Source organism: Patella vulgata, chromosome 1 (assembly GCF_932274485.2).
Source record: "Patella vulgata chromosome 1, xgPatVulg1.2, whole genome shotgun sequence".
NCBI classification, from domain to species: domain Eukaryota; kingdom Metazoa; phylum Mollusca; class Gastropoda; family Patellidae; genus Patella; species Patella vulgata.
This window is the reverse complement of record NC_065879.2, coordinates 25,847,961-25,861,447: the sequence shown is the minus strand read 5'-3', so window position 1 is coordinate 25,861,447 and position 13,487 is coordinate 25,847,961. Positions and strand designations below refer to the sequence as shown.

Here is a 13,487-nt window from a genome sequence, read left to right as displayed (position 1 = left end):
TCGTTCACGTTGATAACTTTAATCCTAACCCATGAATACTTTCGGGGGTATGAGTTAAAATGGGAGTTCAGTATTTGGGGGGATAAAAGCAAGTCGAATTAAGCATAACCGCCCATTGCTGTAATATTGTGCAGTTTTGTAAAACGTTTTTTTTTAAAACACCCATTTGGTAGGGTCCTTAAAATTTTTAAGATTTATCCACGGATATTACCCAAAAATCCGATTGGCTTGTCGAGAATACTAGTGGTCGCTCTTACCATAAAATTTTCGCCATGACTATTATCTCCATTGTCTCATGATTATTCTAGTTGTTTGGCTATTCGGTCTTCGCGAATAGATAAATGAAATATTGCTTAATTGAACTAATCAAATAAGAAAATTGTGCATGCATCAAATCCCGAAATCCAAACCAGAGTTGCAAGAAAAATAAGAAACTGTTAGGTTAAGTATGAAAATTAATGTCGGCAGCTGGTCAAATTCTGGTAATGTTCTTTAAGACAATAATAGGTTATTGTATTATTAGCCGAAATGAAAAATAAAATGAAAAATATCCTTAAAATCATCAATATCTTTCAGATATCTGTATTATTTCTAAACGTATTACGTCGCATGCGGATGTCAATCGCGGTTTTAATTCCAACCATGTTGTAGTGCGCTGTCGGCAGTATTTTCAATGTAATTCAATATTTGGGTATTAAGAAATTTTATTTGAAAGTCAGCGATAATGATGTCTATTGGCCACAACATTACAGAAAGTTCCATATAAAAACACGACATACCCGTGGGCGCCCACATCGTGGAAAGTCTACACATATTTTCATTGGGATTTTTTGTTATGGTCAGAATTGTGCAATGGCTAAACCACATATTTGTCTTGTAGTTTTTGTCAAAATGGCCTATCTGTAAGGCTGGTCTTTGTTTACTGAACGTTTGTCACAATGATTTGGGTTTGTTAGACTTTTTCTCTAGGTGGCTTTTAGTCAGTGAATTTTGGCATGGATGGCATTTTTGATCCGGTGTATTTCCCATGCATACGTAACTATCGCTCGGAAACATTATCTTTCTCTGCAGGTATCGTGTCTCTTATGTTCAGAATGTTTCCCATGGTGACATCCTGAAGTTATTTTATCATGTCTCTTTAGTATTTCGTCAGAATGACTTTCATCTAAAAGGTGTAGTACTTCCATTATCAATATGAACAAGGGCAAATAAAGTAAAATAAGTTTATTGTATACATATATGTATGTAACTGAGGATCTATCAGTAATAAATTATAATACATGGACAAAGAATTACTTATGGAATTCCATAAACCCATTTCAAGATTCCTCCAAGAAATAAAACAATTTTAGAAACACATTTCTTGAAAACTTAAATTGTCGAAAAAAAGAAGATTTTATTTTTGATGATTAAATGATGTCATTATGAATTAATGGCCTTCTTAAAAGTAATCCTAACTATGATTAAAGGAGGAGTCTTAGTAAATTGGTTAATTATGTGTGAAAGACCATTAGACACTTGTATTCTAATTTCTAGTCCTATGCAACAATCTCAAGCTCTGGAATACTTTTCCAAAGAATACAAATTCTGCAATATATATGCCTGGCTAACAATATTTGTACCCTTGCACTTATTGTAGTTGCAAACGATCATTGCTACTATCAAGTCTTTGTGAAATTCCTTAAATGAGTTACATACCCATGTTAAACAAATCTATAAAACATTGCATACTTAACCCACTTATATTTACCGTGTCCTGTGAAATCTAGGACTGCTCCTTTAACATTGATTTGAATTAAGTTTTCAAGAACTTGACCGCTTTTCTATGATTTCGGGTATAAAGAATTTATGATGCTGACAATTTAATGAAATGAAAATTGCCTGAACACAGCTCTCTGAAGACCAATTACATGTAGGCTAAAACACACACTGGGATCTCACAGTAACATGATTCATAATAAGGCAGATTTCTGTCCAATGCTGGGCATGGGGTTCAGCATGGCACATAGTAAAATTGTTTTAACAATTTTATGGTAGTCATCGGATTCCAACATGACAGTGAAGCCCCAATGTATGTAGAAAGCAAAACATGCAAGGAAGCCTTCTCTTTTTCAACTATTAGTATTAGAGCCATATTCCCAAAATGCTGACTAAGTTTAAGCAATAGTCTTTATTTTCCATAATCCATTCAGAGTTAAATTCTAGTCAGCTTCAGAAATATGATGTTTAATAAAAGTTCATATTCGACAAAAACAATATTATCGGTTTTTATTCTGGGCAGATTCTTTACGAGCTGCATCTTGTAATAGTTGTGTGTCACATTCATCAGCTGGTAACTGGACATACCGCACTACAGATCCCCTAATAAAACAATTCTTTACTGATAACTGCAAAACAAATAAATTAATAATTGAATGAAAGCAATATGAATAAAGCAGCCATTTCAGAATATATATTCACCATGGAACAGCAACTCCAATAAATATACCATTACCTCTTTTTTTAAAACCCATATATCAAAAGTTAATCATACATTATGCAAGATCTAAATATGCCTCTTGCAGGTCTTTGTTTAGGCCTTAAATGTTATCTAAACTATTAATTAGACATTAATTAACTTATCCAGACCATAATCAACTCTCGATGTCATCGCTAGCCTGCAATATTTAGCAGATTGGAATATATTTTTGGAAAAATAATTAAATGTGAAAATGGATAGTAATGATGATCGAGGCCTAAAATTCAAAGCTAATATCTCGTTTCAAAGTGGAGCAATTTGATTGAAATTTTCAGCTTTATCTAATCTTCCATAATGTCCCTTTATATATAGTCGTTATTTGCTTGACTTACCATGTGTGGATACTTATCTGGATCTGTAACATTAATATCTGTTAATTTGATATTCAAAAACTGATCCACAGAATGCAAGGTTCCACATATACTGAAAACATTAAAACAATATTTAATAAATTTATAAAATCAGATTACATGCAAAATTTTAGACAAATCTGCAAATCAATGCACAAGATACATAGGCTTAGTGTAGGCAGTTGAAATTTATTTAGCTATGGTAGGCTTAATCCATAATGGTATAGCATAACAAAATGTGACAGGATGCTCCTGCATTCCCAGACATTACACCAACTGTTTAGTGAGCCAATGGCAATCACCCAAGTCAGTAGGATATATTTAAATTCCCGGAGTGTACAATCTTGGCATACTAATAATATGTCGAAAGTCTGATAAAAAAAAAATGCTTGATTAACCAACAATTTTTGCAGTATGGGACGGGAAGGCGTACCGGTACATGTACATATATATATATATATATATATATATATCATTATTTTATTTTAAAGACGTTACAGGCATTAATAAACAAAATGAATTTGCACGGGGAAATTATTAATATCAAATTGTTGCTAAAAACGAAAGAAACATATCAGATTTGTCTAAACGTTTTTATCTACTTTCTCATGCGGTATGTAGCTATCCCCAGGCAGAGCCAGATACAAAACAACAAAGTCACAGAGCAGTGACAGCACAGCACATATTTACATCCCTGCTACAAGAACAAACCTCAAATCATTCTTCAACTCCACGACAACTTCTTTCCCAACCAAAGACTTGAAAAAGGAATAAAATAACTGAAAAATAACCAGAAAATAAACGTTTTTTACACACGCACTTGGGTTCAGTCTCTTCAGGTGATTAAGGGGAGGTAACTCCATTTAGAAATCACGTTAAAACAAATATCAGTGGTGAGAGAAAAATATGATTAAACCCCCTAGATATATCTCCCAACTCATCAATTTAGTCATTTTTATTGAAAAATGGTATTTACTTTTAGTAAATGTTCAATTTAAAATATGTGTCACTGATAATAAATCCATAAAAACCACAAAATTGACGACAAACATTACCATTTTCGACTTGATGCTCCCGCAAAATGCAACTCGCGTGTTTCACGAGATTCCAACTTTCAATAACCGATTTTTTTGCGTCTCAGGGATTGACAATCCATAATACAAATCCGGATCATTAAAAAATTAGTCCCCATCATCAATAAGTGGCGTTTCTTTGTCTGGTAATTAGGCAATTAACATTTTCAATGATTGGTCACGTGATTTACAGCGAGATTTCATCCTCCATTACAGAAAACGGCAATCTCATCGTGGTTTTGTTTATCTTCTGAAAATTCGCAGGAACCGTAGACACAAAACTGATTGGCTTTGAAACAGAGAAATGGATTCACATATGAATGAACTTTATGGAAATAATGGACCGAAACAAGTTCACTTCAGTCCCTATGCTTTCAATGGAGGGTAAACACCTTTGAAATAGGCCTTATAATATAAATTATTATTAGACAAGAGTTCTATCTTGGTCTGAGTGGTCTTCTGTTATTACTACTGGTCATGGTCCGAACGGTCTTTGGTCCGAGTTGTCTGTTTACCGTCTATAAAACTATAAGTTATAAATAAGACGGTAGATCTACTTGATCAGATCTACAATGTTTTCGGATATAGGTCTTATTAATTTATAGCCTATTATAGAGTCTTATGACTTATATCTATCAAAATTGCAGGTATTGTCCAATATTTTAAAAGTTTAAAGTTAAAAAAGGGTTAACTATCCATTAAAATGTGATCAGGTTCAACCTGTGCGAAACAGACGTAAAGTTACGAACACACACAGGCTCTCTTACATTCGTATCCTGGACCTGGAACAGGACCCAACCAATAGGGCGACCTTCGGTTATAATTTTTTCACGACTAGTGGTCGGAACTTGAAACCGAACGTGAATGGTCCGGGCCATCGTCTGTTCAAAGATGGCTGTCCCCAGAGACATGGTGATGTCATTTTACTCTGCTTTAGACCTTAACCATAACCCTGAAAAAAAACCCCTTAACCTCAAGGAAGGTCTATACATCTCTCCATGGACGATAATTAATCGCTGTGTTATATAGTTTAATAAACAAATAATACTTTCATGAAGTTAAATTTGCGCGACTCAAATTAATTTTAGAGACGACAAAATTCCTTGTAACTTGACTTTACTTTTTGCATAGCGCAAATATTGAAATAATGCGTAATTTTTAGACTTGCATAGATTCAGACATAACATACGAGACAAAAAATATCTGCTCATAGAAGTAGCAACCATTTAAAATTCATTCAAGCTTTCTTGAAAACATATACATAACAAAAATAGATTCTTTCTACATATTTTACGCTTTCGTTTCATAGACACCGCGGGGGGTTGGATGGCTGAATGGTTAGCGTGCGCGCGTTGTATCATAAAGTCTGTCATTGAGTCGACTGGCGTGGTTTCGAATCCCCGGTTGTACGTGGCAAGGAGTAGGGTCGCTTGTCCAACCTCATGGGTTTTTTCCGGGTCCTCCGGTTTCCTCCCACTGCTAAAGACCCCTACCCTACGCGCAAGCGAATTATTGAAATAAAATTAAACCATATGTTAGTCCCGAAATGACCTAGGTTGTGTCGAGCGGACGTTAAACCCCATTTCTCTCTCTCTCTCTCATTCATCGACACTGCCATCTTGGAACTACTCCGACCATGCCACAATACCATGGTTCAGTATTTCCGGACTATGGTCCAGACTAAATGAAATTCGGATTCAGTTAGTTCGACCATAGTCAAGAAATCACGATAACTGAAGGTCGCCTAGGAGGTAGTATAAGTTAGGTCCCCTAACTAGTAGTAGTAGGCTACCCACTAAGGTAACCTAATGTCAATCAAATAAATTTTAATATTCCTGGTACCCTCTTTTTGTAGCTTAAAGCTTGTTATCAGAGGTAGAGGTGCCGTACACTAATATGCAGTCAATATCACAAGATTTATATCATTTCGCATAAATCTTTTTTCTCACAAAGAGCCAAGCACATTCATTGTCCGCATGTCACTGCAGGTCACAAGCGTAAAATTGCATGTGTTTTAATGTCATTTATTTATCTTAATCTACAACTAGAAATACATGATGTACTGTACCGGACACTGGTAAATAACATATGCGGTACTCATATTTCATATACATGTATTAAAAAAGTGGACAGAAACTTGTGTTTTAGGTGAATAAAGTTACTCCAAGCCCAATAAAAACATCAGTGATATGACTGACAAATTGACAATACTGCTACCTGTAGTTGTACATGTAGTATCTACAGACTACTTTTGTCTGCATTTTTGTTTTTCACTATCGCTTTAATTATTATTAAGCTTATGAATATCCTATTGTATGCACATCTATATTTTTATTTGTAGGACTGTATTAGCTGTAGCTGGTGAAGATTTCGCTGTTGTTGCTTCTGATACCCGACTAAGTGAAGGCTTCTCAATCCATTCTCGGGACACACCAAAAACATATAAATTGTAAGTTTTTAAAGAGGCATTATTCAAGAGCTAGATCTGCCTATTGCAGGTTTTTTTTAGGCCATAAATGTTATATGAGTTATTAAATTAGACATTTATTAACATGACTAGACCATAATCAACTCTCAATGCCATCGGATGGCTCTGATTTTAAGTAGATTAGAACTGTTAAATTAAATAAGGAGAAGCGAGGCTAAGACTCAAATATCCAGCACCGTGGTTACAATAATAAACAATCAATGCACACATCTTTTCAAAACTACGTTGTATAAACATTGATAACTTCGCTCAGAATAAAGTAATTTGAATGAAATTTTCAATATATTCATTTCGCATTATCTATTTTGACGGTTAGTTCCTTATCTGAATCTTACATAATGTATCTTTAAATACCAGGGGTCTGTTTCACAAAATTTTAACTAAGATAAAAATCCAAATTTTAGTAATTTGATTGGATAATATTAGATTGATTTTAGTGCTTAGCCAATCAAAATTGAAGTATCTACTAAAATTTGGATTTGTCTTTAGTTAAGATTTCGAGAAACAGGGTCCAGGTAGCAATAATATTGTTAATTAATTTATAATAATAGTCTTTGCATGGAGTAAAACATGGTTTTGGGTTAATGAATCCATCATGATTATAGACAGTCGTTTATTGATATTTGATATTATTTTTTATATTACAGAAGTGACAAGACTGTTTTAGGTAGTTGTGGTTTCCATGGAGATGTCTTAACATTAACAAAAGTAATTGGAGCTAGACTAAAAGTATGTACTACAGGCTTATAAATACACCATGTACTATTAGTAGATATTCCAAAATATATGTTTCTCTCCACAGGCAACACACAATATCTAGTGCATCAGACCACATACTTGTACCACTATGAATCTTACTTTATTTTTTAGAAAGTAGGCCATCATCATCCATGTCAACATCAATGATGTGTTAATTACTGACTGTTATGCATGCATATGAATATTCATTGGTGAAACATTTTTTGTTGATTGGCTATTTCTGTCGTTAGAGATATATATAACAGTCTCCTCAAGACAGCTGTATGAGTTTTGTGCATGCTATTATCTCCAGAAAACTAAGAGAAGATATGTTAACAAAGTGATTCCAAAGTTTTGTGGATTAATAACCTCAACATACAGTATGTTGTTGCTATACGTTCACAAAGGTCAATTGGTCTTTTAACAAAACATGCAGTTTTAATCTAATAAATTGGTCATTATTATTTAAAAATTTCTTTGAATTTCTTTTCTTCAGATGTTTGAACATAGCCATAATAAGAAGATGAGTACATCATCAATAGCTGCCATGTTATCTACTATGTTATATTATAAAAGATTTTTTCCTTATTATGTTTATAATATTATTGGTGGTATAGACGATGAAGGTAAGTAATTGGCCAAGGCCCATAATATCATTGTTGTTAAGTTTTACCCTAGATGGTGAATAGGATTCTGAAATAGGGGCCACGGTGGCTGAGTGGGTAAGACGCTGGCTCGCTAGCCTGAAGGTCACATGTTCGATCCCTGCATTGGGATTTTCCTGCATTGGATTCCCCTTGTTAGCTGTTTAGTCATTTGGATGAGACGGAAAACCGAAGTCCTGTGTACACATTGGCGTGCCCGTAAAAGATCACTTGGCAGTTGGAATTCGATATAAGAGTAGGCCATAGTGCCGCTGGCCGGGCAAAATTTCACTCATAGCACACTGTATGGCATATGCCCGTCTTCATTAGCTCAGGCAGAGCAGAACATTAGGACATTAAACCCCATTTCGTTTCATTTCTGATTCTGCAATGTTGTGGCTATTTTTACTGACCTGAACCGTTTACTATTTTTATGTGTCATAAAGTTTCTATAAATCCTTTGCCTTTGGAAAGGGTTATCCCCCAAAAATTAAAACAAGAAGAATTCAAATGGTTTTGAATAAAGGGAAACAACTCGGTTTAGTGAACCACTGGGGGCATTTTGATTTTCACTGTAACAATATTATGTTAAAAAGACAACAGGATTAATAAGTATTGATTTTTACAGGTAAAGGATGTGTTTATAGCTTTGATCCTGTAGGATCGTATGAAAGAGAAGCTTACAGAGCTGGTGGTTCAGCTAGTTCAATGTTACAGCCTTTACTGGATAATCAGGTACAGCTCAGTTATTTGTATCAGTTGGGTATGGCCTTACAAGAGTCTCAAAATGTATGTCAAAGGTTTAAATCAAAGTAACTCTCTAAGTGATGGGTTGCCCAAATAAGAGAGCAGAAGATTCTGATTGTATTGGCAGAATTGTAATAGAGTGGCATGTATGGAATCAGGGCTCGACACTGCCGGCGGCCTCGCCCTTCGAATTTAAGAATTTGGCCGCAGATTCGTGGCCGATTTTTAACTATCCACGGCCATGTATGGTTGCCGATTAGTGCTGGGTATCGAGAGTTATTTTTACTATCGATAATCGGTATCGAAACAATCTTATTTTCACGATCGTAATGAAGAATGGATTACGTGTTTTAAAGTCAAACCATACGATGTTTTTGTTCGTCTAATTAATAATAAACTGTCTCATATTACGTATAAATTGTTTAAATAATGTAGCCTTGGTTCCGAATGACGAAATACCATTGATAGGCCTATGTATGTGCAGGAACCAAAATAAAATGAGCACGAGTCGATTCAAAACATTGCGTACGTGAGCGCGACAAATACCAACATGGTGGACAAATCCAAGTTGAAATCGTTGTCGATTCGTGTGCAAAAACTAAAGAAAATGTAATAGCCTAAAGAGCTTGTTATCTCGAATTCGTAAATTGTTTATTATTATTAAAAAAATACAGCTTTGATTCCGAAAGAAGAAATACAAATGTTTTTGTCATCCATCATTGCTATGTCATTTATAAATAATGAGCAGACGAATTCTGAAAGGGGAAAAACTCTGAATTATTTACACATCCGGGTATCTCCAATTTAGTGAATTCTATGATATGGCGATAATTGTTTCAAACTAAAGTATTGTTTAAATGTGGGTGAATTTATTTTAACATTTTTTTTAAAAAGCTAAATTGAGATTGAGACTTTGAAGTAAATATAAAGTGACCGATGTAGGCTATGGTATTATTATATATATACAATGGATTAAGTCACAGAAAACATCGAGTCGACTCCTACGCATGCACGAAAAATAGACGAAGAGAACGATACCGGTACTCGATAGTGCTTTTTGGCATATCTTATCGATACTATCGATATTTTACCCAGCTCTGCCGATGATATAGCAATACTTTCAACTCTCAATATGGCTACATGCCGATTTTTTAAATATTTTTTTAGAATAAAAAAATTGTACTAAAAACGGTACGATAAGAATTTTCTGCATTATTTTTGTAAAAGTAATACAAATATTGAACGTGATGTGATAGGCAGGCCTGTAACAACATTTTGACTGAGAAACAAGATCTACAATAAACAGATTTACATATGATCGACCTATTAAAACCTTCTAAATAAGCTGATAATATAATTCATGACATAAAAATTGGCCTTGGATTTTCAATTTTTGGCCTTGGATCAAGGTTGCACTTTGGCCTATCGTAAGCCAAAGTTGGCCTTCGATCGAAAAAACGAATTTCGAGCCCTGTATGGAATATAGACCGACCAAAGTTCTATAAGCCTTGATAACTGCAGTGTGGTGATGTAATTTAGGGCGACGTGAAGTTAGCTTGTTGTTTGTTGTTCGGTATTCGCGAATAACGAACAATGAGCTGGTTTGTTGTTCGTTATTTACCAGATATGGCATTAGTAATATAATAAAGGCACTTTTAGAGAGAATACGCCGGAAGTGGGTTTTTATTAGCCTAATTGGTGCATAAATCTTCAAAGTCTTGGGAATAAATATTCTAACAAACTGGCTCGTTGTTCGTTATTCGCCAATATGATACAGCTCGTTGTTCGGGTAGAAAGAGAGGTTGTTAGAATCTTTTTCCCAAGACTTAGAATATTTATGAACCAATTAGGCTAATAAAAACCCACTCCCGACGTATTCTCTATAAAAGTCCCTTTATTATATTACTAATTCCATATCTGGTGAATACCGAACAACAAACCAGCTCGTTGTTCGTTATTCACCAATATGAAACTACTTGGTGTTCGAGTAGAACGACAGCTTGTTAGAATCTTTTTCCCAAGACTTTGAAGATTTATGAACCAATTAGGCTAAAAAAATCCCCACTCTCGGCTCAATCTCTCTAAAAGTGTCTTTATTATATTACTAATTCCATATCTGGTGAATACCGAACAACAAACCAGTTCGTTATTCGTGAATACCCAACAACAAACCAGCTCGTTGTTCGTTATTCACCAATATGAAACAACTCGTTGTTCGGGTATAAAGAGAGGTTGTTAGAATATTTTTCCCAAGACTTAGAATATTTATGAACCAATTAGGCTAATAAAAACCCACTCTCGGCATAATCTCTCTAAATGTGTCTTTATTATATAACTAATTCTATATCTGGTGAATAACGAACAACAAACTGCTCGTTGTTCGGGTAGAAAGATGGGTTGTTAGATCTATTTCCCAAGACTTTGAAGTTCTATAATCCAATTAGGCTAATAAAAACCCACTCGCGGCATAATCTCTCTAAAAGTGCCTTTATAATATTACTAATTCTATATCTGGTGAATAACGAACAACAAACCAGCTCGTTGTTCGTTATTCGCGAATACCCAACAACAAACCAGCTCGTTGTTCGTTATTCGCCAATATGAAACGACTTGTTGTTCAGGTATAAAGAGAGGTTTTTAGAATCTTTTTCACAAGACTTTGAAGATTTATGAACCAATTAGGCTAATAAAACCTCAATCTCGGCGTATTCTCTATAAAAGCCCCTTTATTATATTACTAATTCCATTTCTGGTGAATACCGAACAACAAACCAGCTCGTTGTTCGTTATTCACCAATATGAAACTGCTCGTTGTTCGAGTAGACGGACAGGTTGTTAGAAACTATTTCCCAAGACTTTGAAGATTTATGAACCAATTAGGCTAATAAAAACCCACTCTCGGCATAATCTCTCTAAAAGTGTCTTTATTATATTACTAATTCCATATCTGGTGAATAACGAACAACAAACCAGCTCGGTGTTCGTTATTCGCGAATACTGAACAACAAACCAGCTCGTGTCTTTATTATATTGCTAATTCCATATCTGGTAAATAACGAACAACAAACAAGCTCGGTGTTCGTTATTCGCGAATACCGAACAACGAACAGCGAACAACAAGCTAACTTCACGTCGCCGTAATTTAGCTGCTATTATTATATCAAATTTCTGTGTTTACCTGACCGGTATAGTGGGATTGAACAAGTTCAATTCCAAGATGTTTAGTTGGGTGAGAGAGAAATGGGGTTTAACGTCCACTCGACACGAACTAGGTCATTTCTGGACTAACATATGGTTCAATTTTATTTCAACAATTCGCTTGCGCGTATGGGTCTTTAGCAGTGGGAGGACCGAATCCCTGGTTGTACGTGACAAGGAGTAGGGTCGCCTGTCCAACCTCGTGGGTTTTCTCTGGGTCCTCCGGTTTCCTCCCACTGCTAAAGACCCCTACGCGCAAGCGAATTATTGAAATAAAATTAAACCATATGTTAGTCCCAAAATGACCTTGTAAGTTTGTGTCGACTGGGCGTTAAACCCCATTTCTCTCTCTCTCCCTGTATATTATCCTGCCGTATATATATATCTGAATTATTACTTTGTAGATTGGTTTTAAAAATCAAGAAGGTGCCACGGTTGTCCCCCTTAGCAAAGAAAAAGCTGTAGCCTTGGTTAAAGATGTGTTTATCTCAGCAGCTGAAAGAGACATATACACAGGGGATGCCATTATAGTCCAGGTTGTCACAAAAGATGGTGTAAAAACAGAACAATTTCCATTGCGTAAAGATTAAAATTCAAATCATCCAGTCATCTTGGTCATTAAACATTGGTGCAGATATTCAAACCATTAGCTATATATGTATTTGTTAAGACATTTCACTGTATATAATAAATATTATTAATATCAAAATCTGTTTATAAATCTAGGCCTTTGTCTGTAAAATCTAATTTTCAATTTAGAAACAACTTATATGCAGAATTTGAGACGGTTGTTTACTCTCTACTTGTGGAGGTTGCAGTGACAAATCTCCTTTGTCTGTAAAATCTAATTTTCAATTTAGAAACAACTTATATGCAGAATTTGAGACGGTTGTTTACTCTCTACTTGTGGAGGTTGCAGTGACAAATCTGTTTCTAAGATGACGTAATCGTATTGCTTGATCTTCCTGGAGTGACGTCACACGTGGCGCCCCCGCCCTTGGGCGGTCGGCAATAGTTCCAGTTTGAAGCACTCTCATTCTAAGATTAATTATTGTCTGGCGTGAACAATTAAAGGCTCTTGCAACAGTGACCACAGACTGACCAGCATAGAGCCTACCTATAGCACGTAGACGTTCTACATTTGAAAAGCGCGGCATTTTCTAACAAAGATGAAAATAACAATTTTAATTTGTTTTTCCAGTTCAAGTTACGTGTGCGTGTTCAGTTTAAGCAAACTTGCATCGATTGACCTCACAAGTTTGTGTTTGCACGTGTTGTTTCAGGTTTTTCATCTTTATATGCTCAAAAGTCACGTGATCCAAGTGACTTTACAATTTTATGAAATTAAAGGCTTCTTACTACTTACTATCGTTAGAAATTCACCAGTGTCAAGTTTTTAATTTGGCTGAGTATATAACCCATATTGGTATTCAAGGAGTTCATCTGCATGTCAAATACTTTAACTAGACCAATGCTTGGAGTTTTATAATTGTCTTGTTGAACATGGTAATACATCTTTAAAGTGAGTGCTTTTAGCTTGTGATCAAGTTTTAAGAGATTTGTTTTCTTGAATACCGGTAATTCCCCTGTATTTATGCTGGTAAAAATGTAAATTTAAAAGGTTAATAACAATGGAACAGTAAGAAGACTATTACAGTAATCAAGGAAGGATAAAATCAATGATCTGGAAGAGTTGTATGAGAGTCAGAAGATGGCAGGTGGAACCAGGGC

General features: G+C 35.1%; 1 protein-coding gene and 1 long non-coding RNA gene across 2 annotated transcripts; one reads left to right on the top strand and one right to left on the bottom strand.

Moving 5' to 3' along the window:
- Window positions 1-2,883: 2,883 nt before the first annotated feature.
- Window positions 2,884-4,139, bottom strand: LOC126808423 (uncharacterized). Its single transcript, XR_007674632.1, has 3 exons — window positions 3,845-4,139; window positions 3,580-3,647; window positions 2,884-2,941 (listed from the first exon to the last, which is right to left on the bottom strand). It is a non-coding gene; the product is annotated as an uncharacterized LOC126808423 (long non-coding RNA).
- LOC126808414 (proteasome subunit beta type-1) lies at window positions 4,130-12,465 on the top strand. Its single transcript, XM_050533115.2, has 6 exons — window positions 4,130-4,325; window positions 6,283-6,390; window positions 7,077-7,158; window positions 7,664-7,793; window positions 8,440-8,546; window positions 12,161-12,465. The coding sequence occupies exons 1-6, from the start codon at window positions 4,246-4,248 to the stop codon at window positions 12,344-12,346; spliced, it is 693 nt and encodes a 230-aa protein (XP_050389072.1). The 5' UTR covers window positions 4,130-4,245; the 3' UTR covers window positions 12,347-12,465.
- Window positions 12,466-13,487: the final 1,022 nt, after the last annotated feature.